This window comes from Felis catus, chromosome A2 (genome assembly GCF_018350175.1).
Source record: "Felis catus isolate Fca126 chromosome A2, F.catus_Fca126_mat1.0, whole genome shotgun sequence".
In the NCBI taxonomy this organism is placed as follows: Eukaryota; Metazoa; Chordata; class Mammalia; order Carnivora; family Felidae; genus Felis; species Felis catus.
Window position 1 is genome coordinate 65,631,736 of NC_058369.1, and position 27,493 is coordinate 65,659,228.

Below are 27,493 nucleotides of genomic sequence, written 5' to 3' on the forward strand. Positions count from 1 at the left end.
GGTAAAAACCATTTTGCCCGATGCAGACTCTGGCTGGCTGGCTCGGCGTCAGCAGCTGGGGCTCGCGACACGGAGCCCCTGCATGGGAAGCACCCCCCGTGCAACGGTGCCTTTAGCCATCTGACACCCAAGGAGGCCGCAGGCCGGTTGGGACTGTTCTTCATGCATTCGAAATACAGCCACAGGATGGAAGGAGCAATGGCCCGTGCCCCCCACCTCCTCCAGTCCCTGCCCCCACCCCCAGGAAAGGTCAGGACTATTATTAAAGTCTCTCTTGGTCCAGAACTAAATGCAGGCCTGGCGGGTGTCAGTTACCGCTCCCTGGCACGTTCTGCGGGGGCCACTGGGCGGGCTCCCGGCTACACCGCCAGCGCCCAACTATTTAACCCACTCAGGCGTCCATCAGCACGTGGCAGGACCCCAGAGAGGATTAACCGGACGTTGTGTGGACAGTGCCCGCCCGCAGGGGAGAACTGGGAGTCTGGAGAGCCGACCCAGAGACGGGGGCACCTGGCAGGAGGGCATATAATATTAGCCGTGTCAACGAAAGTGAAACCGGCAACCTTGTTCAATGACTTCTGAAGGCAGCAGTACGTTCTGTCCCGAGGGACAGGTTGGGCTCACTTTTCCTTGCTGGAAATCTCCAGCCTGAGAGCTTCCTTTGGGGATAGCGTTTAAAATTCTCTAAGAAAAATAACTCATTCCAAAAAATGTTCACTTGGAAGGGCTGGCTAACTGAGGTTTTAAAAACTAAAAACTTAATTTAGGGGCCCCTGGGTGGCTCAGTTGGTTGAGCATGTGGCTCTTGATTTCAGCTCAGGTCGTGATCCCAGGGTCATGGGATCGAGCCCCGCACTGGGCTCCTCGCTGAGTGTGGCACCTCCTTGGAATTCTCTCTCTCTTCCAGGGGCTCCTGGGTGTGGCTCAGTCAGTTAAGCGTCCGACTTTGGCTCAGGTCATGATGTCACAGTTCATGAGTTTGAGCCCCTCATCGGGCTCACTGCTGTCAGTGCAGAGCCAGCCTGGGATCCTCTGTTGCCCTCTGTCCCTGCCCTTACCCCATGTGCGCTCTCTCTCTCTCTCTCAAAAACAAACATTAAAGGGGCGCCTGGGTGGCTCAGTCACTTAAGCATCCAGCTACGGCTCAGGTCCTGAGCTCACGGTTTGGGAGATTGAGCCCCACATCAGGCTCTGTGCTGACAGCTCAAAGCCTGGAACCTGCTTCGGATTCTGTGTCTCCCTCTCTCTCTGCCCCTCCCCGCTCACACTCTGTTTCTCTCTCTCAAAAATAAATAAACATTTAAAAAAAATTTTTTTTAGACATTAAAAAAAAATAGATTCTCTCCCCCTCTCCCGCTGCCCCTCTCCCTTAAAAAAAATTTTTTTTAAATAAGTTAATTTAAGTAAAGTGTAATATAGTGGAAAAGGGTATGTCAGACTTTAGGAGAGAGCGTATTCTAGTTCTCTACCTAAGGGAGATAAAAATAGAGTCCCTCCCCCTCTCCCGCTGCCCCTCTCCCTTTAATTTTTTTTTTTTAAATAAGTTAATTTAAGTAAAGCGTAATATAGCGGAAAAGGCGTTAGGAGAGAGCGTATTCTAGTTCTCTACCTAAGGGAGATCTAAAGATACTCTTTCATCACTGATCTTAATAATGAACTACATCTAAGTTGGACCCACCGCTTCCAAAAATGGGATTTACGCTTCCTTGGACGAAAAGATCCGTGTGTTCTATGAGCGATAAATTAAAAACTCACTGCTCACCGCTGCGTCCCCTGCTCCTGACGTGGCCTGGACAGGTAACAGATTTTTGTTGAATGAACATGAGAAACAGGAAAGGTAAGGAGCTCGAGGAAGAAAAGCGAAGGCGAGGAGAACACAAGGACTTCAGGGATGAAGCCCGCTCTCGAGCGGCGAGCATCCTGACAGCTAAGGCAACGTGAAACGTGAGCGTGTCGGTTCCACACGGGAACCGGGAAGGGGAGGTCGAGTCTGGGCTCGCCTGCCGCTGGGAAAGGCGGGGCCGGCGGGCACCTCGGTGCCTCTTTGTTCTGTGCTCCTCGTGAACACCTGGACTGTTCCAAGCGCAAAGGATGAAGTGAGCACAGGTTCAGGACAGGGGAGGCGGCGGCAGGGGTCCAACCGATTTGGCTGCTTCCGAGACCAGGGGGATTCGGTCCCCACCGCTATCATCTCAGGTTGACCCACTGAAAAATCTAAGGGGGTCTGAAGGTCAGGAAGGCATGAGCGGACTGTGAAGGACGGAGGGCGGCCCGGGGGTGGGAGACACCAATGCTGCAGCCCACCTGCGGGGACACACGGGCTCCGCCAGCCATTTGGGGGTGATCTGGGTGGCTTTTCTGGCCTCTGAGCCTCGGTTTCCTCCCCTGTAAATATGGGTTAACAACAGTGCCCACCGCATAGCACAGTTAGGTCGATTCACTGGTTAACAGATTAAGAACCTGTTTTTACAACAGAAAGGTCACCTAAACATGTTAAGACACAGAGGGTAGAGGCAAGAAATCATGACCTTTCTGAAGGACCGTAAGCATTACAGTCATTTATTTAGACGGATCCTGCAGAAGCAGCATTAATCACGTGCGCAAACGCAATTATTAGACGTGGCCCGAATGTATTCCAAAAGGCGGAAAGATGTCATTTTGTGGGAGAAGGATTAGGGAGGATTTTCCTCCTCGCCTTTTGGCATCTCAGCCCTAATAAGAGGTGATTAGGCATGGAGGGAGAGAAAAAGAAATCAAAATTATAATCACTCTTTGGCTTCAATGTCCAAGCAGAGGCCAATGTTCATTACTATTCAGGAACGGGAATGGGAGAAAGAGAACTTTATCTTTAGGGGACAGCACTGTTTTCCTGTGAGGAAATGACACTATGAAGAGTTACTTTCAAGCGTGCACGCACGTGCGCGCGTGTGTGAAACGGGTAGAACGTCAACGATATTCTCGTGGATGACACAGTAAAAGGAGAAGTAGGTAAGAGGGCATCCAATGAACCACGACTCGAGCTTGGTCCAAAAGCTACGGTCAGCAGGAGCCACACGGTCTTCTCAGCTGACTTTCCGATTTCGTCCTTTGTCATCCCAACCCAAGCTCTCCTGTCACCTCCTAAATGGCACCACACGAAGGGAAGGTCTTCGTTAACTTCTTCTCATCTCAGATGCCTGGAATTACCAGGACTTCCCACGTGGCGGGAAGGGGCAGGAACGCAGGACCTTTCTGGAAGCCACATGCATCTATGGCATGTGAGTTCAGGCATTCTTTAAACACTAACTATTAAATACAAGGCACTATCGCAGAACCTCCAGGATCAGTCAGACATGGTTCCTACCGGCAAGAAACACACCATCTTGGGAGAAAGGGGTAAATATGGTACATAAAGTAATGCTTGCAGGACAGCTTATATGTACAGGCACATGCTCCATGTTTCCCCTAAGTTACCTCCAAGCGTAAAGCTGCACGGACTTGGCTTTGATTCCGATTTTACCAGTGTGTGACTTCTCTGTCACTTCTGGGCAAGTTACCAAACATCTCCGTCTCAGTTTCCCCTATGTGGCTCCGATGACAGTGAAAACTCCAAAGACACGTGGGGACAAGCGTGAGACTCCAAGTTATCACTGTCCTATCAAACGTATTTCACAGTAATGATGTGAGATGGGTATTTGCTACTGAAGAATCTCAACCGCAAAGTGGTTACTAACTCGCCCACGGTCTCAGGGCCCTCCCCTGCCCCCCTGGAAGAAACCAGACATAGGGAATAACTGGTCCAAAGCCTGGCCGCCCCCAACATCTGTGACATTTGCCGTGGCTCCCCGCAGGGGAGGAAACAAAACACAACAATCTTTCTCGACCTAGTTCACCTTCTCTACTGACAATCTTCTCTTAATTCTGGTCTCTTCCACTCGGCAAACCGATTATCCAACGAGATACGGAAGGTCCTGAAATACGCCCACGACACATCTGCTCTCCATACATACACGGTTACGGGAAAGGAAGCCAGGCCCCCCCACAGAGCTCTGCACGTTGAAACTGCGTGCTAACAACCATCCTTCTGGCTTACGGACAACCAAGAGAAGCTACAGCCAGAAGCCGTGACAGGTTGGACAGGAGTGCGAAAGGCCGGGGCGGAAAGGCACTGCTCAGTTTCAGGAGCCGAGGGCTGGGGTCTGGGGTCTCCACGGGAGCCGCTGGGTCCCTTGATGTAGGACTCCAGGGGCCATGGGCAGTGGTTTAAATACATCTTCAGAGGCTTCACCGTGATGCACACATATCCCCGTCTCCAAATGGACCGCGGTCTGGAAACAAACACGCAGGCAACTGTAGCACCCTCCACAAGCGGACCCGAAACGTCTCCCAGCTCTTTGGGCCACCTTTGCTCAGCTGTGCTCTGGTGAGAGTGGTCGCTCAGTTCAGCGTCTGCAGTGAGCAGCGACAGCCGTCAGAAACAACTTGTTTAAAATGAGAAAAAGCCAGGGCGCCGGGGTGGCTCAGTCAGTTAAGCGTCCGACTTCAGCTCAGGCCATGATCTCACAGTCCGTGGGTTCAAGCCCCGCATCGGGCTCTGTGCTGACAGCTCAGAGCCTGGAGCCTGCTTTGGATTCTGTGTCTCCCTCTCTCTCTCTCTCTGCCCCTCCCCTGCTGGCGCTCTGTTTTTCTCTCTCTCTCTCAAGTATAACAATAAACATTTAAAAAAATTAAAAATAAAATGAGAAAAAGCCAAACTTCTAAAATCCTCGGACACCTCACGTTATCAAAAATATTGTCAAGAAAATACTTGACCCAGGGGTGCCTGGGTGGTCAGTCGGTTAACTGACCACCCCGGGCCCTGCGCTGACAGCACGAAGCCTGCTTGGAATCGTCTCTCTTTTTCTCTCTGCTCCTCCCTCACTTGCGCTGTCTCAGTCTCTCTCAAAATAAAAAAAAAAAAGAAAAAAAGAATGAAAAAGCTTGACCACATTATTAATTGTACCCAAAGGAAGGGACAGCAGGACCCCAGCAGGTATTATTTGCTGCAGCTACAGGTGGACGTAACCCAGCACACGTTCACGGTCAGGCCAACAACATAAAGCGTGTGCTCTGTGGAACAGCCTTCAGCCATAAAAGGAATGAAACTGATGCGCCAGGATGAACCCCAAAGACCGTGCTACACGAAATAAGCCAGGCACAAAGAACAAATATCCTGTGATTCCACTTACGTGAGGTAACCAGAAACCGTAGACACACAGAGCGGAACAGAGGTTACCAAGAGCTGGGGAGAATTACTGCCTTGAGGCACGCAGAGTTTCCGTGTGGGGTGATAAAGTTTTTTGAGACGGACGGTGCTAATAATGGCACAACAGTGTGAAAATTATGAATGCCAGACCTGTGCACTTAAAAAGTTAAAAGGAACAGTTTTTCTGTCCTATGTATTTGACCACCATAAAAGCGTTATCTTTAAAAAACCAGCCAAGCACAATTCTAGCTGTTATCAAACCACCAACTTTTTTTTTTTTTAACATTTATTCATTTTTGAGAGACAGAGAGAGACAGAGCATGAACGGGGGAGGGGCAGAGAGAGAGGGAGACACAGCATCCGAAGCAGGCTCCAGGCTCCGAGCTGTCGGCACAGAGCCCGACGCGGCGCTCGAACTCACGAACCGTGAGATCATTACCTGAGCCGAAGTCGGACGGACGCTCAACCGACTGAGCCACCCAGGCGCCCCAAGCCACCAACTTTTTAAAGGAAAATGCCTCCCTTCCCGGAGTGTGAGGGGTTTGTAGCAACTGTCACCCCAAACTAAGCTGCTTACATGAGGAGCAAGCGAATACAAACAAGAGTGTTAAATCTTTCTGCCAGAGAAAGGGCCGGTCAAGGAAAGTCACAGAGAATCTTTTGCCTGGCACAGCAGGTCCCTTGCGAACGACCCACCGAGTCGACATCCAACACATGGCACAAACCTAAGGCCCATAATCGGAGCATCCGAGGGCGCCCTGCACAGTAAGGAGGCACCAGATGGCTGTCAATTTCTGTCATGTGGTCTCAGGGCATCTTGCTACGGGGAACCGAGCACCGACCCTGGTGTCCACCGCAGAGGGGGGCCGGGGAGGCTCGGAGATGCCCCGCAGGGTCGGCAGTAGGTTCCCATAGGCCTGCGTCTTGTGACCCCAAGCCCGCTCCCTACAGAGGGCGCTGGACGGCTCCCTCCTGACACGCCTGACCGAGAAGCACGTGCCCTTCCATTCCCATCACAGACCCCGAGCCTCGGCCCCCTCCCTCTCCAGCTCCGTCGCTGCCACGTTCCGTGTGACGTGAGTGTCCGCAGTCAGACACAGACACAGCGTGCCCTCCTGCGCACGCTTTTTTGGCCAGTTTTCCCAGTTGACAGTTTCTCCTATTTACAGGGCTTTCGCAATAAGCCGAGGATACTAACACTCCGCGCGTTAAATGCACCGCAATGATTTTTCTCCCCCCCAGGCTGACGTCAGTGAGGGTTTTAAATGCCGCTATGTCCCCACACAGATGCGTGTTTGCAATGCCCTCAAACATCAGTTTTCCTATTAGGTTGCGCTAAGCTGGACAGAGGAAATTCTTTCTCAGCCTGAGGGCATGAAGATTCTCCCTACTCTTAAGTTTTTTAAAACCCCTGTTTTCCACCTTCCGGTGGTTTAATTGACGTGCAATTGATGACTGAGGATAGTATGGGGGTAGGGATCCCCCAGTCACCCTCGCCCAGCCCCCCGGGTCCTCCTGATTGGCTGTGACTTCTCTGTGCTACACTGAATCTCCGTAAATGGGTAGGTCTCTTTATGGGATTGTCTGTTCTGGTCCTTGAGTCTCTACGTCTACGAATCATTCACACACTTTCCTAATTGTGAGGACTCTTAATGAAGCCTTGTTACCACCCGCCCACATTAAAGTTAGAAGCCCTCTAGGGAGACCAGCTGGCTCAGTCGGGGGAGCGTGTGACTGATAATCTCAGGGCTGTAGGTTCAAGCCCCATGTTGGGCATAGAGGTCACTTAAAAATAAATAAAATCTTCAAAATAAAAAGAAACTTAGAAGCTATCTGTCAAGTCATACCAAAACTCTGCAAGACTTGGTCACATCTGCATTAAATTTAAAGGTAAATTTGATAACGTGACATCTCTGCGAGGTAAGTCTTCTGATTTGTGATCGTGTGGGATAGGGCTCCAGTTATTTACGTCTTTTTTATGTGCTTCAGCAACATTATACAATGTCAAGGAATCGAGTTTAACTTATTCCTAGATACCTTCTGATTTTAGCTATTATTGTCCGTGGGATTTCTTTTTATATTACGCCTCCTGATTGTTTTCTATAGTTGCACAAGATACTGTGCCATTTTATCTGTTGATCTCACATTGTATCTCCCCACTTGAAGAACTCATTCATTTTTTTTTTTTTATGTTTTATTTATTTCTGACAGAGACAGACAGAATCCAAAGCAGGATCCAGGCTCCGAGCTGTCAGCACAGAACCTGACATGGGGCTCGAATTCAAGAACCGTGAGATCATGACCTGAGCCGAAGTCGGACGCTTAACCGACTGCGCCACCCAGGCGCCCCAGAACTCATGCATTTTAAAAGTTTGTAAGTCTGTGCGGATTCTCTGTCTGGGTAATCTGCAAATAGGCACGGATTTCATTGCTCTGTTTCAGTGTCATTTCTGTTTGTTTAGTATTCTGTTGCACTGGCTAAGACCCCACTGACAACAGGCACTCGGGTGTGATTCCAGGTTTTCATGGACACGACTCTGATATTATTCCTGCATGTATGACGGATGCTGTACATTTTTGACAAATATATTATTAGAAACTGGTTATGGAGGTTTCTGAAAGTACTGGTTCAGTAAGAGTTTTGTTCTCTTATCGTTCTTTTGCATCGCACGAGTGGAGAATTGTATATGTTCTTGTGGTCACTGGTGAGATGCCCATCTTTTCCCCTTAAATCTCTGAAAGTGTTATAAAGTCTTCATCATGTAACGATGGTAAAGCACCCTTGCACAATCATAATAAACCCAACTTGGTCATAACGTTTGTTCGATATTTACGACCGACCGCTGAATTTGACTAATGTTTTACGTGGACCTTGTGGTTGTACGGTAACGTGAAATATGCCTGTATCTGGATTTCTTGGACCGTCTCCTGCAAAGCTACAAAACACTCATCCTAAGATGAGTTGGAGAGGCTCTGGGCACTACCTCTCCAACAGCTCATACAAAGAGAGCAATTATTTGCTCCTTGAAGGTTTTGTGACACTCATCTGCAAAACCCCTGAGCCCTTTCGAGGGGGTGGTATTGATTACTGACTCCATTCTTCTGAGTTATTTCTTTGTTAAGATTTTGTGTTCTGCCAAGAGTCAGACTGTTTCATTTTGTTTTCCTCTTTCAACTATTCTTTCTTATTTCTTCCAATGTCTCTACCTAAAACTTCTGAGTGCTGTCTACGCTACTCACAGAGCTATACATTAGGTCACATCACGGAACACTCCCTGCACGCCGTGCAGGAGAAATACTCTTGATTTTCTTAGGTAACCTCTAGGTTAGTTTGTCTAATGGTGTCAGTTTGGTGTTGTTTTTTTTTTTTAAAGACTTTATTTGTTTAGAGCAGTTTTAGGTTTACGACAAAATTCAGAGGAGAGTATGGAGATTTCCCATAAACCTACTGCCCCCCCTCCCTCCCACATGCAGAGCCTCCCCGCTGGTCAGTATCACTCACTGAAATGGTACATTTTTACCATGGATAAACCTATGCTGATACACCATAACCATCCGAAGTCCACGGCTGACCTAGGGTTTGCTCCTGGTAGTGTGCATGCCATATGGGGACCTGCACAGCCATACCCATCCTGGTAACATCATGTGTCTTTATAACGTCAGTACTGTCACTGCCCTAAATCTTCTCTGCTCCACCCAGAGAAGATTTTTCCGTCACCATCCCGGGCAACCACTGGTCTTTTTACCGCCTCCGTAGTTTTTCCTTTTCCAGAATATCGCGGAATTGGAATCCTATCAGCAGGTCGCCTTTTCAGGCAGGCTCCTTTTTACACAGTACCGTGCGGCCCAGCCTCCTCCCTGTCTTCCCATGGCTTGATAGTTCACCTCTTCTTAGTGCTGAGGAATATTCCACTGTCTGGACGCACCAGTTTACTCATCCATCTAACGGAGGACGTCTTGGTTGCTTCCGAGCTTTGGCAATGACGAACAAGGCAGCTACATGCATCACTGGGTTGGCTTCTACGTGGACCTGAATCTTCAGCTGTTCTGGGTAAACACCGAGGTGCACAACTGCTGGGTCGTACGGCAAGAGCAAGCTGAGTTTTGCAAGAAACCGACAGACTGCCCTCCAAAGCGGCTGCGCCATTTTGCATTCCCACCAGCAATGAGAGTTTCTGTTGCTCTACATCGGTGTCAGCACTGGGTGTTGCAATTCTGCCTTTGTTGCTGCGACCCTTTACCCATTTCGCCCCTATTTTCACATTTACAGGCATGGAGTCGTTCGTGGTTTTCTTGTCTGAACTCTGACGCGTTCTTCGCGTGGTTTCCCTGTGTGCCTTCTCCCTCCTGAGGGACTCTACTAGAGGTTCATGGTTTCGCCAGATTTTGCAAAAGGCTGACATTTCGCTTGGTCCCTACCCGTTGATACTTTCTTCACCATTCTCATAATTTCTGATCTTAATTTTTTTTTTAATTTTTTTTTCAACGTTTATTTATTTTTGGGACAGAGAGAGACACAGCATGAACGGGCGAGGGGCAGAGAGAGAGGGAGACACAGAATCGGAAACAGGCTCCAGGCTCTGAGCCATCAGCCCAGAGCCCGACGCGGGGCTCGAACTCCCGGATCGCGAGATCGTGACCTGGATGAAGTCGGACGCTTAACCGACTGCGCCACCCAGGCGCCCCTTGATCTTAATTTTTGTAACTCCTCCCTCTACATTCCTTAGCGTTATCCGTCCATCTCTGACGCTCCTAATTTCCGTTTCTCTTCCAAGATTAGAAATGGAGTCTCAAATACAATTTAGCAGCAACATACAACTTCCTACCTGCAAGTACACTCATTTTACATTCAATTCTAAACGACTAACTGGTATTTTCATTGTGAGTTTCTCTGTAACCCAGGAGTGGGGTAACAGTGGGTTTTAAAGTTTCCACGCATATTACACATTTTGTTTGGAACTTTTTCTGTTGACTTCTGATTTAATCACACTGGGTCAAAGAACGTGGCTTGCATGACATGGATCGCTTAAAATTTAGTGTTTTAGGGGCGCCTAAAAGCATCCAACTTTGGCTCAGGCCACGATCTCATGGTTCGTGTGTTCGAGCCCCACATTAGGCTCTGTGCCCACAGCTCAGAGCCTAGAGCCTGCTTTGGATTCTGTGTCTCCTTTTCTCTCTGCCCCTCCCCCTTGTGGGCACGCTCGCGCTCTCTCTCTCTCTCTCAAAAATAAATATTTTTTTAAAAATTTAAAAACTTTAGTGCAGTTTTCCATATGTGGTTAACTTAAAAAAATTTTTTTTAAGTAGGCTTCATGCCCAGTGTGGAGCCCAGCGTGGGGCTTGAACTCAGAATCCTGAAGTCAAGACCTGAGCTGAGAATAAGAGTGGGATGTTTAACCGAATGAGCCACCCAGGTACCCCTATGTGGTCAATTTTTTAAAAAGTTACACAGATTTTAGAAGATAATCAAGAGGGGGCACCCAGATGGCTCAGTTGGTTAAGCTGCCAACTCTTAGAATTTTTTTCTTTTAATGTTTATTCATTTTTTGAGGACAGAGAGAGACAGAGAATGAGTGGGGGAGGGTGAGAGAGAGGGAGACACAGAATCCAAAGCAGGCTCCAGGCTCCGAGCTGTCAGCACAGAGCCCAACGTGGGGCTCGAACCCACGGACTGCGAGATCATGACCTGAGCCGAAGTCGGACGCTTAACCGACTGAGCCTCCCAGGCACCCCTAACCTGCCGACTCTTGATTTCGACTCAGGTCATGATCTCACAGTTCATGAATTCGAGCCCTGCAACGGGCTCTGCACTCACTGTGTGAAGCCTGCTTCAGATCCTCTGTCTCCCTCTTTCTAGCCCTCTCCCGCTCACGCGCTCTCTCTCAAAAATAAATAAACATTAAAAAAATGTTTGTTTTGTTTTTTAATTTTTTTTTCAACGTTTATTTATTTTTTGGGACAGAGAGAGACAGAGCATGAACGGGGGAGGGGCAGAGAGAGAGGGAGACACAGAATCGGAAACAGGCTCCAGGCTCTGAGCCATCAGCCCAGAGCCCGACGCGGGGCTCGAACTCACGGACCGTGAGATCGTGACCTGGCTGAAGTCGGACGCTTAACCTACTGCGCCACCCAGGCGCCCCTAAAAAAATGTTTTAAAAAGAAAAGAATCAAGAGTCTATCTGTTAGATGCAGGGTTCTATGTATTTCTACCAATCGGGGCTTGTTAATACTGTTGACAGATATCCTTGGAATTACTCCTACAATCTTATTTAGTATTTTCTGTCTGACATCCTTTTTATTCTTCACATCCTGTTTTTCCTCCTTTCCTGGTGATGTCGGTTGTTTTTATTAAATACGGATTCCCTTATATCTTCTTCTGCTAGGTTAGGAGTACAGATTTTACGCATATTCTTTCATTAGTTACAATCCGTGTTTTAGATGCAGCTAAGATTTTAAAATACGTACGTAACTTAGTATGCTTTTTCTTAACGTAGCCTCAAATCGTTTTACATTCTACTTCCCCCAACTGGGGTCTTATGATGACAGAATCACTCACGGAACAAACCTCACAAGACAGACACACACACACACACACACACACACACACGCACGCGCATGTGCGCTCCCAGGGTCTAATTATCATCCAACGTTCAGTTTAACCTTACTACTGTTCCCTACACTCCCGGCCTTTTCTTACTGAAGTACAGCTTTCAATAAATCTTTCAGGGAAGATTGCCAGTCACAAACGTGCTCAATGTTTGCCCAAAAAAGCTTTATTTTGCTCTCAGTAGATGTCGCTATCCACTTTCAGGCAGACAGCCATTTCTCCCTCGACCCTCTGAAAACACCCTGTGTTATTTTCCGGCTGTGCCCAGGTTGGTTGTCAGTCCAACCATCGTTCACGCACTGGGAAGTCTGCATTTTCTCCGCAGATCTTCTCTTTGTCCTCTGTTTTCTAGATTCTTGCTAGATGCTTTTAGACGTGGAATAACCTTCCCCTTTCCTTTGAGTTCTCTGAGCATCATCTGGGGCACCTGGTGGCTCAGTCGGTTAAGCGTCCGACTTCAGCTCAGGTCACAGTCTCATGGTTAGTGAGTTCGAGCCCCCTGTCGGGCTCTGCGTTGACAGTTCGGGGCCTGGATCCTGCTTCGGATTCTGTGTCTCCCTCTTTCTGCCCCTCCCCAGCTCTCACCCTCTCTCTCTCTCCAAAATAAGTACACAGTAAAATATTAAAATGCCAATAACTGTTGGCATAACAGCTCACTTCCAACACGTGGGCTCCTCACGCCCACCTGTTTCTGTCATTTCTTCCCATTGTGCGCGTGCGTCACGGTGTCCGGTCCTTCATGACACTCTTCTGTCATTCACCGCCCTGAGTGTGACACACACGCTTCCCTCGAAGCCTTTGATAGACTTCGCTGCATATGGAAACATGACCTGCTGACTCGGGTGGCTCACTTCTCAGTAGGAGATGGAGAATCACCCGTCCTGCAGTGCAGCCAGGCTGAGTCCTTCTGACTGTCCTGTTTTACAAGCTCTGTGTGCAGAATTACTGAGGAGTGGAGGGAAAGGTGTTCAATGTCACAGGTGGAGACGCGTTCATTCATTCCCTGAGACCCTGCTTCAGGTGCGGGGACGCATCAGACCCTCAGCTTCAACTATGGGCTGCGGAGCTCCGGAGCAGGAGGGGGGATCTGCTCTGTTCCACGTGGAGCCCACCCTGCCTTCGGTGCGCAGCCCTCCCTGCCACCACCCGAGCAGGCGTGACATCTACAGGATGCTTGAAAGTACACCTTGGATGTCGTCAAACCTTAAAGAAGCTTTAAGCTTCAAAAAGTTCTTTCAAGGGGCGCCTGGGTGGCTAAGTCAGTTGAGCAGATGCTCACGGTTTCGACTTCGGCTCAGGCCATGGTCTCACGTTTTTGTGGGATCGAGCCCCACGTCGTGCTCAGTGCTGACAGCACGGAGCCTCCTTGGGACTCTCTGTCTCCCTCTCTCTCTGTCCCTCCCCCACTCTTGCTCTCTCTCTCAAAACAAACAGAGAAACGGTAAAAAGGAAAAAAAAGTTCTGGGGCACCTGGGTGGCTCAGTCAGTTAAGTATCTGACTTTGGCTCAGGTCACGATCTCACGGTTTGTGAGACCGAGTCCCGTGTTGGCTCTGCAAATAACAGTGTGGAGCCTGCTTGGGATTCTCTCTCTCTGCCCCTCCCCTGCACACGTATGCACCCTCTCTCAACATAAATAATTTAAAACTAAATAAATAAGCTCCTTCTGTGTAAATTTCCTTCTATCGAGTCAATTTTCTTGACTAAAGCGTGGACATAGACTTGTGTATGAACATTAATACCAAAACTTAGATTATTTCACCTTAAATGAGACCACTGCTAAGCAGTGCAATGTAATAAATTAAAATTTTCCAAAGTTTCAAAGCCGACATTAACGATATTCCTCTTTCTCGTTACAAGTTTTCTAAAAGACGACCAGGAAAGTGTGCCTGACACAGAAAAGCCTGACTGCTTTATGAATCTTCTAACACTTGAGGAAACATCTCTTTGACTTCCTATGAAGCTCCCAGCTTTTATTTTTGCAACATTCCATCCTCTTTCTGCTTAAACAATTTAAAAAACCTGATTATTCTAATTCCTCCCAGCTCTAAACCCTACAATTTATTGGACTTAACTTCTGTAGGAATCCACACCGTGAGTCATGTGCCTTTTTCCTGGTCCCTCCCCCCAAACCAGACTGGGTCCCTTCTTGGGCTGCCCACCCCATATCAAAGCATGTATCCCTAAGACCCAATTTGCTTTTAACCCGTCCTTTCTTTTCCACGATGATCCCATCAGAAATTAACACAAGGGGAACAGAAGAAATCACAGAAAGGTGGAGAGTTACCAAGAGCACAGACCCACCAAACCAGCCTAAGTGCAAATATGAAAATGCCAAAATCAGGGCGCCTGGGTGGCTCAGTCGGTTAAGCCCTCCAACTTCGGCTCAGGTCACGATTTCGCGGCTCGTGGGTTGCAATCCCACTTCGGGCTCTGGGCTAACAGCTCAGATTCTGTGTCTCCCTCGCTCTCTGCCCCTCCCCCACTTGGGCACACACTCTCTCTGAACAGCAAATAAACATGAAAAAAAGAATGCCAAAATCCACAAGATTTCACCATGGAGGAGCCCTGGATAGGTAACATCAAGTTGCCCTTAAGTTGCATCCTTAGATAAATCTCCGTAGAACTGACTGTGAAGTTTTGCCCACTGAACAGAAAGACAGCTTTCCCCTCGCTACCGTTAATTTATATGACAAACCCTGTGAGCGTTCCAAGCACCAAAAATCACCTCTCTCTGCCTTCTCCGATAGCTTAACACACATCTTGCTTCCGGACGGACGACATAAATGGAGGGAAGACACAGAGAGGCTCACAGCTCAAGGCTCTGATGGCGGATGCTTTAGCACGGGGTAGAGCTCGGGGACAGGGGCATGGCTGGGCCACTGTCCCGCGCAATACTGGCTCCCTGCAAAAGGAACACCGAGTCCTTTTTTGTCCAAGCGGAAATCCTCTTTGGAGGATCGCTTTCGGTTAGCAAAGACAAGTACGGAGGTGGGTCTTTCGCAAAAGCGAAGCAGTGGAAAACGGACTTTCCAAAAGCAGGGGGCACCTGTATATGAAGATCTGACAGCCACGCATTTTCTCCCCGTTTTTGAATTTGTTTTCCTTAAAGGGGAGAAGAGCCAAGGCCAGAATCTTCTCAGATGAGGGGCAGGAACGATTTCTTGGCATACAGAGCCCCAGCACGTGGCAAAGTCACAGTCGGAAGGTAGGGCATCTGGGTCACCATGATTTTGTCGTTTCTTACCCTGGTGATTGGTGAGCCGGTCAGGCTGCGCTGGGAAGCCAGGTCCTGCCAGGTCTCGTGGGCTGACGGGGGGTGTCTGCTCCACCTGGTCCTGCAGAAAATAGGAACACAAAGGCTTCAGTCAAAAGTTCACACTTATCCACATCCACCATCGCTCGCATTGCCTTCTTCCTGTTTCTTCAATTTCTTTACCTTTCTAGTTCTCAAGGACAGTTGTTTAAAGTACACCGGATGGGGCACCTGGGTGGCTCAGTCGGTTAAGCGTCCGACTTCAGCTCAGGTCATGATCTCACGGTTCGTGGGTTCGAGCCCCGCGTCGGGCTCTGTGCTGACAGCTCGGAGCCAGGAGCCTGCTTTGGGTTCTGTGTCTCCCTCCCTCCCCAGCTTGCACTCTGTCTCTCCTCTCTCTCTCTCAAAAATAAATCAACATTTTTAACGTAACGTAACATAACATAAGGAAGTTAATCTTGAGAAGGTACCACTCTGTTTAGCAAGGGAGTCAGGACAGAAGTTACTCTCTGTTTCTGGCTTTAACTGCTTTGCCTGAAGAGCAACTCAAAAAGAATTACTGTCAACCGCTGGATTTAAGCAATGAATATAAATAATTAGCATTCCAGGGAGCACTCGCATTTTCTGCAACAATTACTGGTAATCAAGCCCCAGGCGGTCTGTTATCTGGTACGGAAACATCCAGAGTCTGCCTTATAATTGGCCCCCCTCTACCAAGCGGGAGGGCTCGGTGGCATTTTTTAAGATGTCAAGATGAGGACAACAATCTTAGGCAAAAGTTACAACAGCAATATTACGACCAGCTCCACAACTCTAGCAAAATGTCTTCATGAGACTTAGAACCAAGCCAATGAAAGACGCATTAAAATACGGGCAAAGAAAACGGGTCCTTTAAGATTTACACGCTTGTAACAAAATACTAGCAGGAATTAACCTGGGGTGGAAAGAGGTCAAATTTCTCTTCCAGATTTAAGAAATTTTGACCATGCACCATGTATTACCTCTGTAATTAGCTTTTAGAACTCTGTCTGCAAAACACATCGGCTCTGAGAATAATAATATATTGGCAAAAATAACAGCCAAATTCATCAACCTCATCCCTACCTCTGCACAGGAACCGCAGACTGCCTCGGGTGGAATGTTCCACGTGCCTGGGCACCCGCACCAGCCACTGTGCACAGAGCCTACACTGCCAGCGGGACTCCCACTTTACAGATGAAAACACTGAGGCTCAGGAAGGTTATGTCCACCTTACTACCCCTGCTGGGAAGGGGCATCCCGGGGATTAGAACCCAGACAGTGGGGCTTTTAGATCCCAAGTGCCTTCCCACCAAGCTGCCCAAGAAACTCCAAGAAACTCATTCATTTTGAGGAAGTTGCTTTATCACCCGAATGTTCCCCCAGCAAGTGGCTGACTGTCCAGAGCCTGGGAGCATAGAAACGGATGGGCGATACTCTATGCCCTCCGCCGTGTGCACGCTGACCCGCACGGGTACATGTGTGGGTGTGGTCAATGCAGTGCTGGGGGCCACTCTCTAGAGCTGGGGAGGCAGATTTGGGGGCACTGGGGAGATAGTCCAGAAGGTTCAACCCACCGACATCTACCCCTCAGAAGGACGCGGCTCAGTCCCTGGGGAGGCCCAGCCACCGTCACCCCTTCCCCCAGAAAATCTGGGCAAAACGGATCAAAGCCCCGAGGTGCGAGAGGATATTCTCACTGCTTCTCTCCCTCCAAAACAAACGGCATTCTTTTTTTTTTTTTAAAGATGTAATACCTGCTAACTATGAAAATCTAGATGCTAAAGAAAAGCACAAAGAAAAAAATCCAAATGAGCCTCTCTCCTCTCACCCGGGGATGGATCCTATCAGTTTTCAGTCTGTTCTCCCAGAAAGAAGACAAAATGCACAAACATGATACGTCTGTGCGTGATGTTTGAATTACTTACGGAGAACGTGTAGGGGACATCTGGATCGCATGGGGTTACAAATGATCCCACTAAAAAACGGATTCAGAATCAAAGGACACATGTTACTGAATTTGAGCCTATCTTTCTGAAATCTCCCATGGCAACGAAGCATCTCAATCAGCACTTCCAAGCCCTGGACCACTCCCCTAGGCGGGTGTGCAACCTGACTTTAGTCAGGTTCAAGTGACATTAATCCATTCCATACTGGTGACCATACGGTTAGTTAAGAACGGGTTTCTGGGGCACCTGGGCGGCTCAGTGGGTTGGGCGTCCGACTTCGGCTCAGGTCATGATCTCACGGTTCCTGAGTTCGACCCCTGCGTCGGGCTCTGTGCTGACAGCTCGGAGCCTGGAGCCTGCTTTGGATTCTGTGTCTCCCTCTCTCTCTGCCCCTCCCCTGCTCGTGCTCTGTCTCTTCCAAAAATAAACCAACATTAAAATAAATAAACGAGAAAGAAAGCAAGCAAGCACAAACGGAAGTTTCTGATTAGAAAAGAAGAGATGGGCTGGTCTGGAGGACACGAAGTCTGGAGACAAGAGGACACCACCAGGAACCCCACTGAGGTGCTGAGGACGGAACTGGGCTGTTGGGGTTAGTGCACAAGGTGGTACCCCAGACCCCCAAATGCAGCGAAGCCTCCCCTTCCGGGTTCACACCTCCCCCTCCGCTAGTGTCTGCCATTTCAGCCGGCATTTCCCCATCCAGCCGGATCTTTGCCATCGGGATACATATTTTTTCTTTCTTTCCCAAATTGTAAAACAAGCAGGTACGTTTTGGGGAAGCACAGAGCAGATGGAAAATAAAAATGAACCTGAATCCCACGACGGCAGGTGGGGTAAGTGATAGCTCTCCTGTGGACCCCGCACCACTACTGTGCACGGCCAGACACTGGAAATCACACAGGGTCAACGATTTGGGGTTCTGCTGCCTTCCCCTCCCCGGTTAACACTACAAGATGCTTTTTTTTAAATTTTTTTTGATGTTTATTTTTTCGAGAGACAGAATGTGAGCAGGGGAGGGGCAGAGAGAGAGAAAGACACAGAATCGGAAGCAGGCTCCATAATCTGGGCTGTCAGCACAGAGCCCGACGCGGGGCTCGAACCCACAAACTGTGAGATCATGACCTGAGCTGAAGTCAGACATCCAACCAACTGAGCCACCCAGGGGCCCCTATTTTATTTTTTTTTAATGTCTATTTTTGAGAGAGAGAGAGAGAGAGAGAGAGAGAGGATGAGCAGGGGAGAGGCAGAGAGAGAGGGAAACAGAATCTGAAGCAGGCTCCAAGCTCTGAGCCATCAGCACAGAGCCCGATGCAGCACTCGAACCCACAAACAGTGAGATCACGACCTGAGCCAAAGTCGGACACTTAACTAAGCCACCCAGGCACCCATACAAGATGGTATTTGAAAGCCTTGGTAAATACTGTTTTCAGATTCCAAACTACTCTAGTGAACACCTGCAGCCACTTGCAAATCTCAGCATCAAACAACAATCCAAGAAACACCTCCGTGCATAAAACTGTCCACATTTCTGATTATTTGCATCGGACCCCTGAAAACAGAACCACCGGGCCAAAGGTTTCATGCGCATTCTTGTTTTTGAATCTAGATACATTTTGTCAAACTCTTGTCTGTATCGCTTTACCCTTCCACCCAAAACAGAGAACCGCCCGCTTCATAACATCTGTGGCACGCTGACACTGGTGATTTTTCTGGAATTTTTTTCTGGCCAATGCCGGAGGTAAACCGTAGCCTTGGCCTGTGGTTTTTGGTGCAGGTCTTAAATACCGAAGTTGACCATTTCTCATAGCTCATTAGGCCTTTCTCTTTCTTCTTCTGGACTACCCTCAGGCAGGTCAGCTAGACAGAGGGCACCGGGGCTTTCCGGGAGAGCCATGGCCCACCCACCCCTCGGGAGCTGAGCCCCTCGGGGCCAGTTACCTGGAGTCTGAGTCAACTGGTTCATCTGGAAAATGCGTTAAATGACCCCCCCCCCAGAAGGTTTATTGGCAGAAGGTTTGTTTACACCCTGAAGTGCAAAGCCAGGGCCCAAGGCTTGGGAGAGCACCCCCCAGGTGGCCTGTGGATTCCTCCGCCCACTGGAAACTCTGGTTTATTCCTCAAATCCTTCCAGGATGAGCTCTTCATGTGGTAAGAAACACAGTTGACTGCTATTCGTCGCAAATGCTTTTCCCATCCTGTCTGCCGTTGTAACTATACTTTTGATTCTCACAAGTTCAATTCAAGGTAGGCAAGTGCCCTGACCTTTTCTTTTCAGTTCACTGCTGCCAGCTTGATAACTGCCCTTGCCCTCTCTCAAGGAATCTGGAGAGCATCCATGTATGTTCTACTTGGTCCCTTTTCTGACTTGATGTACTCTGACTCATCCCTGTCTCGGACGTTTATTTTGGTGGAAAGGACGCAGTGAGACCAGATACTGGCCCCAGTTCGCTCTGCCCTTTTGCCTGAGCTGGAAGGTCACCTTCATCCCACCTTATAATCTCCACATGTGCGTGTGTCTGAGCCTCAGCCACCCAGATCTGCTGGTTCCTGAGCCCCGGCCACACTCTGTGTATCACATCTTCTGACACGTTTCCAGGGGCACACGCTCGTCCTCCCTTTCCTTTTACATGAATTCCTCATTTTCTTCTAGAATTGCTTCCAGGATTTGCTTAAATTATTAAAACATCTCTTCTGGGGGCGCCTGGGTGGCTCAGTTAAGCAGCCGACTTCGGCTCAGGTCATGATCTCATGGTTCGTGGGTTCGAGCCCCACGTCGGGCTCTGTGCTGACAGCTCAGAGCCTGGAGCCTGCTTTGGATTTGGTGTCTCCCCCTCTCTCTGCCCCTCCCCTGCTCATGCTTTGTCTCTCTCTCTCTCTCTCTTACAAGTGAATTAATGTTAAAAAGAGGAAGAAAGAAAGAAAGAAAGAAAGAAAGAAAGAAAGAAAGAAAGAAAGAAAGAAAGAAAGAAAGAAAGAAAGAAAGAAAACAAGGGGGTGCCTGGGTGGCTCAGTAGGTTAAGCATCTGGCTCTTGGTTTTGGTTCAGGTCATGATCTCACAGTTCGTGAGTTCGAGCCCCATGTCGGGCTCTGTGCTGACAGCTCAGAGCCTGGAGCCTGCTTCCCATTCTGTGTCTCCCTCTCTCTCTGCCCCTCCCCCACTCACACTCTGTCTCTCTCTCTCAAAAATAAATGTTAAATTTTTTTTTTAATTCTCTTCTATAGCATTTACTTACATACAAATGAGTAATTAGTACTCATTAGGAATACACGTGTTGGTGGAAATCAGACCCACAGGTACGTGGGGAGAGGATAAACCAAGGGTAAGAGGGTCAGCCTTCCTACCACCCCCCTAGGCCCCAGCCAGCCCGTCCCTCTGGGACACATAAGCCCCCGGGGCATCTCCTGAACCCATTCAGGCCCTAGACTAACCTGACACCACTGAGATATCTTTCTAGAATACAAGTAACTTTCCAGATTTAGCAAATAAAAATACAGGATGTCCCGTGAAAACGGCATTTCAGATAGACACCCTACCCGCTTTTTGGTCTAAGTATGTCTCAACTTACATGGGACTTCGCCGAGAAAGAAACAAAACAAAACAAAACCAAACAAAAAAAGCTTTTGTAGTTTGTCTAAATTTAACCGGGCATCCTATACTTTATCTGGCAACTCTACACCTCAAGGACTGTCAAAATCCGACAGGGATGCATGACAAATTACAGCAGTAAGAGCGAAATTTCGAAGCGTGGCTCATTTGCTCATATATAAAACTCCCAGGTCAATAAAAACCGTCCTTCTAAAAACCGGACGGACGCTTCAGTCAAGAGTCCTGTTATCCTGGGAAGCGAAAGCAGATGGAACAGTACGAGAGACGGTAGCGTTTGTAAAATACGGCCAGCAGGGAGAGGCTAACCGCCCCCACCCCATGGCTCCGGAAGGTCAAGGCGCAAACGTCCCGTCCCTCCGCTCTTCAAAGGCAAACAGTGGCCCCCGGCCAGGCTCAGGGTGATGAAAACCCGGCCAGGAGTAACAAGCCTGTCACTGTGCGGCTGGGTCTCCCAGGGCTCCGTTTTTCTGTTTGTCCGGGTGGGTTTCCCGTTCCAGATTAGCCAGCCTCCCCGGAGGGTCAGGGGCCGATCCTACAGAGCTTCCTCCTTGGCAGGAGGCCCGGGGCCTGGAGGGAAAGTCCAGGATTCTTCTCCGAAGGTGGCTGCTGGCAGCTACGGCTTCTTCAAACCCGAGCCCTTCGTCACTGGGCCATCTACGCCTCTGGGGAAGGTGGGAGCCCGGGACAGTGAACCGAAGCCCCTTCAGTGGCCGAGCAGGTCACTTCACTGTCTGGGGCCGGACTGCCCCCCCAGACCCACGTGGCTGCAGAAACACTTTCCAGAGTCGGAAGCGGGCGTCCGGTGGAGCGGGGCAGACACACTGCCTCCGTGAAAAGGAAGGAGAGCGGCCTCCTGCAGCGTAAAGCTGTGCTGAGTGATTTTGTTCTGAGCTGGGGGGGCCGGGGGTATGAGCCCGCAAGGTCAGCCGCAGCCGGCATGCCGGTCCTGGAGCCCCCGTGGGATGTGGCGATGGGGCATGGGGAGGAGGAGGATGGGATGAGGGATGGATCGTCCAGCTGGACTGTGCTGTCTTCTAGAAAGTTCCTTCGTGAGCCATACTTCCGGGAGTTGCAGGAATGCGCCCCCCCCCCCTCGCTCTTCCAGGCCTCTTGCTGGCCCCAGGCTGGCTTCTCCAGACCCCTCCAGGCCCTCCCTGATAAATACTCTTCCTCTCTCATTGGGCACATGCCCGCTGCACACAGGCAGGTGCTTAACCTACCTCTCTCTGCCGATGGAGCACTGATGTTTCATTTTATCTATTTATTTTTTTCAACATTTATTCATTTTTGAGAGACAGAGACGGGGGGTGGGGGCCAGAGAGAGGGAGACACACAATCCGAAGCAGGCTCTAGGCTCTAAGCGGTCAGCACAGAGCCCGACGCAGGGCTTGAACTCACGGATGGTGAGATCATGACCTGAGCCGAAGTAGGTCGCTTAACCGACTGAGCCACCCAGGCACCCCGAGAACCCAAGGTTTTAAAGGTTATATGTAAAGGGTGCCTCGAGCCGGGCTCTGAGCCTGGTGGGCCTGGAGTAGCACACGAGCCTCTCCAGGCAGAATGCAGACTCCCAGGCCCGTGGGCCCACAAGGCCCTCATTTCAAAGGCGGGGCTGAGTCTGAACTCCTTACCTCAGGTGGTTTGCTTACACGGAATATTCCAGGGGCCACCTTCCTGGCCTGGCTTCCCTGCAGCTCAAAGGCACAGTTCACAGCAGGCACGCCTCCCCATCCTGCTCTGCCCGGGGATTCTTCACTCTCTGGAATGTTCTCCGCCTTGTCCTCCACACACACCATCCGCTCATCCTCAAGGCCTGAGAAGCCGCTTCCTTCAGGCGCCTTCTCTGACAGCCCAGATGAAAATGGTCCCGTACCCCTCGTCCTGCTGCACTCTTTAATTCAAAGTGGGAAGTAGGAGGGCGAGCTGACCAGCGCGTGCCCCTTGTCCCTGACGACCCCAGATCTGGGGCAGGGACGCCTCTGCCCCCCCGGGGAGGCAGTGAGGGTGAAGGCCGGGGTAGAAGGAATATCACGGAGCACTGTCACCAGGGCACGCCCCCACCTGCATGAGCCTGGCAGGACACACTTTCCGTGAGACGCATCACAGCACGGCCTGGGCACACACAGGGCCTGACTCCACACACGTCAACTGGCCCCTGCATCCTGTGACAAGCGGGGCCTCAAATAAATCGGTGCCCACGCTGGCTGCCCAACGCACAAGAGGAACACCGCTCTCGAGACAGAGACTGGGCGGTTTGAGCAGTTCCTTATCTGAATAAAAATACAGGACCAACGCACGCGTGCCTCAGAGAACACGTGAGTGTAACGGTCAGCGCGGTATCTGCCGGGTAACAAATGGGAGCGTACTGCTGAAGGCCAGACTCCGGGGTCAAATCCCAGTCTCCCACCTGTCAGTGTGAGACTTTGTGCAACTGTGTGCTTCCTTGGGGCAGACTGGCGGCTTCAAACGTTGGCTGGGGGGAATAAATTCAGGCGACGTAAACCAAGGACTTGTCCGGCAAGGGAAGGTTCCAGGTGTCCGTGAAGAGCAGGCCCCGACACAAAAACTAAACAGCTGGGACAAGATGTCTGTAAGAGACGTCTCTGTCTCCAGTGGGCGTCAGGGCTGTGTCCTTGGCCCCACGCAATGTACAATCTTTTCAAGGACCTGAATGAAGGCACAGAAGGCGCCCTTAATTACTCTAAGATAACCCAACATTAACACCACCTGGTACGGAACGAGGGGATTCGAAATGTCTTCACCCAGTGAGGACACTCCATCAAAACCCATGAGCTGAAATCCTAATGCAGATAGATTTCAAATGCTACAGGTAGACCAGGGGCACCTGGGGGGCTCAGTCGGTTAAGCGTCCCACTCTTGGTTTCTGCTCAGGTCATGATCTCGCTGTTCGTGAGTTCAAGTCCTATGTCAGGCTTTTCACTGGCAGCACAGAGCCTGCTTGGGATTCTCTCTCTCTCTCTCTCTCTCTCTCTCTCAAAAAAAAATAAAGAAATAAATAAATAAACTTAAAAAATAAAAATAAACATCACAGGTACACCAAACCCGAAAACAAACAAACAAAACACAAACAACAATGCATGAGAACAGCGTGGGCAAGGGGAAGGGGCTGTCCAGGGAGGCCGGCCTGAAAATGCAGTGAAAGCCAAGCCAGAGGGGCTCTCCCGGCCCTCCCACACCCTGCCCTGCGCTGCCCTGGCAAATGCCACCACTGGGGCCTTGTCCCACCAGGCGGCCCCCTCCCCACCCACTGCAGCCCACCGCCTGGTGAGGTCGTGGGTCCCCCTCACATGCAACAAGCCAGTGCTTCTGAAGCTCGGTATGTGAAACACAGTCACCCTGGGTCTTGTCACTTGATGCAAAACACAGGTAAAGGTGTAAAACAAATCGGAATCCAATTCTAGAAGGGAACGCGCTGTCTTACAGTCTACTGTAAGTTCCCGCGTCCCATGCCCACGGGGTCAGCTGCACACGTCACTCTATAACTTCCAGACAGACACAGTTAGGGGTGGTCAAGATTTCACACTGGGCCTCCCTCCAGCTACAGACGATCATCAGTTTTCATGAAAACGGACTAATTTTTCAGTAATTACTCACCACGCCAGCCCTCCTGTGTAGTGAGAGTAATGCTTCCTATTTATATGGTACTGATGCAAGCTGCTGACTCAACCACACACATACCTGGATCTACACTCATCAGAGAAACAAAACCTCGTCTCCAAAAGAGGAGGACACCAAGCGTGGCAGCGACAAGGCCACTATTTAGAGAACCGTCTGATTTCCGTGAGAACTTCGTTGCGCCCAAGCACCACAGACCTAAACAGACAGACTGCGCCATAAACACCATATTGAGACACTTCCTTCTACACAATTAGCTCTAAGTGTCCTGATCCTTGACGTCGTAAAGCAAAAGTAGCGGACGAACTGCCTTTCTTTCCTTTTTTTTAATGTTTATTTATACTTGAGAAAGAGACAGAGGGCGAGCAGAGGAAGGCAGAGAGAGAGGGAGACACGGAATCTGCGACGGGCTCCAGGCTCGGAGCTGTCAGCACAAGAGCCCGACGCGGGGCTCGAACTCACAGACTGCGAGATCACGACCTGAGCCGACGTCGGACGCTCAACCGACTGAGCCAGCCAGGCGCCCCTTTTTTATTTGTTTTTTTTTTAAGCAGCTTTACTGGGATAGAAGTTACACGAACATAAATGTAATCTGCACATCTGTGTGCCATCCCACGAATGTCAGTGTAATTACAGCACTCGTACGCTTATCACCACCATCTAAATTTAGAACGCTTCCATCACCCTACAAAGAAACCTTGTGCCCAGAGCCTGTCGATCCGAACGCACGGCTTCCCCCAAATTCCCTTTGCCGCCTCAATTTTCTTCCCGTCTTTTGATCTGGCGTGCCCACCTCAGTGAGGCAGCCCGCCTCACTGGCTAACAACGCTGGCTCTAGGGTTTCTAGAAATCAGTAGTTGAGCAGCCTGGGGAAGACCACTAGAGCTCACTGTGTCAGGGTTTGGAACATTCAGGGTGATCGCGCACGTGAAGAGTCACGGTTAAGTTCCTAGTGGCTGTTTTCACTGACACCACGACTCATCCGGCTGTTACGGCCACCTCCCTCACCTCCGTCTCCCCCGACCTCCTCCGCCGCCTCCACCTGCTCTGCCTCCAAGACCCCCGTCTTCACCTCCTTCTTCACCACCTGTAGCGTGAGAACCGCGAGAAGGGCCACCTGTGCACAGCTGACGGCACGGCGAACCCGAGGTGCGTAGGTGACTAGATGGCACGCGTTCAGGTCACGTGGGTCCGACTCCCTTGGAGTTTTCTCTTCCTGCAGCGGGTCCCACCGACGGCGGAGCGGCTTCTGATACCGTGTCCCCGGCAGGACACCCCAAGTGCACAGGGAACAGGATCCCCGGGCTGTGGACTCGCTCACTCAGCCGTTTGTGAAGAGAACAGGAATAGCTTCCGGGAACAAGTCCCTAAACCCGCAGGGCTCACGGGGCTTCTGCCCCCGACTCAGCCTTGATCCAGAACCCCCGCCGGCCTCCTCGGCAGCCCCCAAAGGACAAATCACCCCTTCCCGTGTGCGAGGCCTTCTACCTGCATCCGGGACTTTAATGCTGGACGTGCTGACCGGGGGACGCACGGAGCACAATTGAGAACTAGCTGTAAGTGGCCAGTAAGCAGGCCCAGGCTGTGCGGCAGGAAGGAGATGGGAGGTAGGTGGGCCCAGGGAGAGGGGGACAACTATCACCCCGGGGGCGCGGGCCTGGAGGTCAGAGGTTGGGGCCCCCATGATTTCACAAGGTGGGGGGGGGGCTCTGTGTCTCAGGAGCTCTAGTGAAAGGGGGGTGAGTTCCAGCCGATACAGTGACTGTGGCTCAGAGAAGAAGGCAAACGTCTCAGGGGGCGTCATTCCAACTGGTAAGAAGCGTGATGGCAGAAACACTCCGCCGCGGCCACAGCCCCATGTTTCCTGTGCCCCTAATTCTCCCGCCCACTCTTGCTTTCGTGAAGGCTGATGGCTTTCCAAAGTCATTCACTTACCGATTTTAGTACAACGGGGGCCCCTGCCCAAACCACAACGCTGTTATCAGCTTTCTAATGGCTATTTCGGTCACCCAAGGGGATCTCCGGGACTCTAGAGAAGGTCAACGGGAGGAAGACGAAGGCCACGCAGGTTTTCCCAGGCTCTCTGGGAAGGGAGCACGCCCCTCCCCGGCGGGGGTCACCGGTTCCCACCCACACACGCCGTCTGCCCAGGCGCCGGGCACCCCTCCTGGTGGGGGAGCCAATGAGTCAGAGTCGATGGGCACTTGCCCAATGACCGGGTCACCAGGTGCTGTGTGGCTGCCCACATATTACTTAACACAGAAGAGCAAACGCAGGTTCTGCGTGTGATACGAAACAGGAAGGACAGGGGCGCCTGGGGGGCTCGGTCGGTTGGGCGTCCGACTTCGGCTCAGGTCATGATCTCACACTCCGTGAGTTCGAGCCCCGCGTCGGGCTCTGTGCTGACAGCGTGGAGCCTGGAGCCTGCTTCCGATTCTGTGTCTCCCTCTCTCTATGCCCCTCCCCCACTCACCCTCTGTCTCTCTCTCTCTCTCTCTCAAAAATAATAAACATTAAAAAAAAACAACAACAACAAACAGGAAGTCTTGAAGGCCTCCCTATTCATTAAAGCATCTCTGCACCAGGACCCCGGCATGCTCTTTTGTCCTCCTCTATCCCCAACCACCCCCAGAAGGGAGGCATTACCATGGTGGCCTCCGTGGTGGCATTACCACAGAGGCATTACCACAAGATGACTTAATGGAGGCCTGGCTGCTCGCCAAGGCAGATCCCCTGAGGATACCCCCCTTTCTGCTACACACGCGGTTTGTCCTCTGGGACCCACCCCCCTCCCTTGTGAAAAGGAAAATGAACAGAGACCAAAACATCCGCATGTACTAAGATAGCGTGAATTTGCTAGGATGGTGGGCTTAGGGGCACCTGAACTGTCTTCAAGGTCCACGGTGACTTAGCAGTCTGGGAAGTGAGACGATACGGAAATCACCGAGCTGCTAATTAATAAGGCTGCCAATCTCAGCCCTCACAGTGCTTCCCGGGGATCGGGCAAAACGCAACACGGGGAATGAGAACAATCCGACAGTCAAACCACAGACTTCCCAGTGGAATCAAATAGGTTCTGACTCTGCCCCAGCGAATTCTGGCTGGCCAGGACTCCAAGTTCTGGAAGAGAGGCATCATTCCAGATGTCCCACCTGCTGTCCCCGCCCCTCCCCTGCGCATGCACAGATTGACT

The 27,493-nt window shown here is 50.5% G+C and overlaps 1 protein-coding gene across 7 annotated transcripts in view; it reads right to left on the minus strand.

Moving 5' to 3' along the window:
• The window catches only part of GRB10 (growth factor receptor bound protein 10), a 183,757-nt gene that overhangs the window by 80,853 nt on the left and 75,411 nt on the right, over positions 1-27,493 (minus strand). For all 7 annotated transcript variants that reach the window (XM_023250176.2, XM_045052136.1, XM_045052138.1 and 4 more), the window contains one exon: positions 15,078-15,168. In XM_023250176.2, the coding sequence (XP_023105944.1) occupies positions 15,078-15,168 (91 nt within the window). The remainder of the gene's footprint in view (positions 1-15,077; positions 15,169-27,493) is intronic.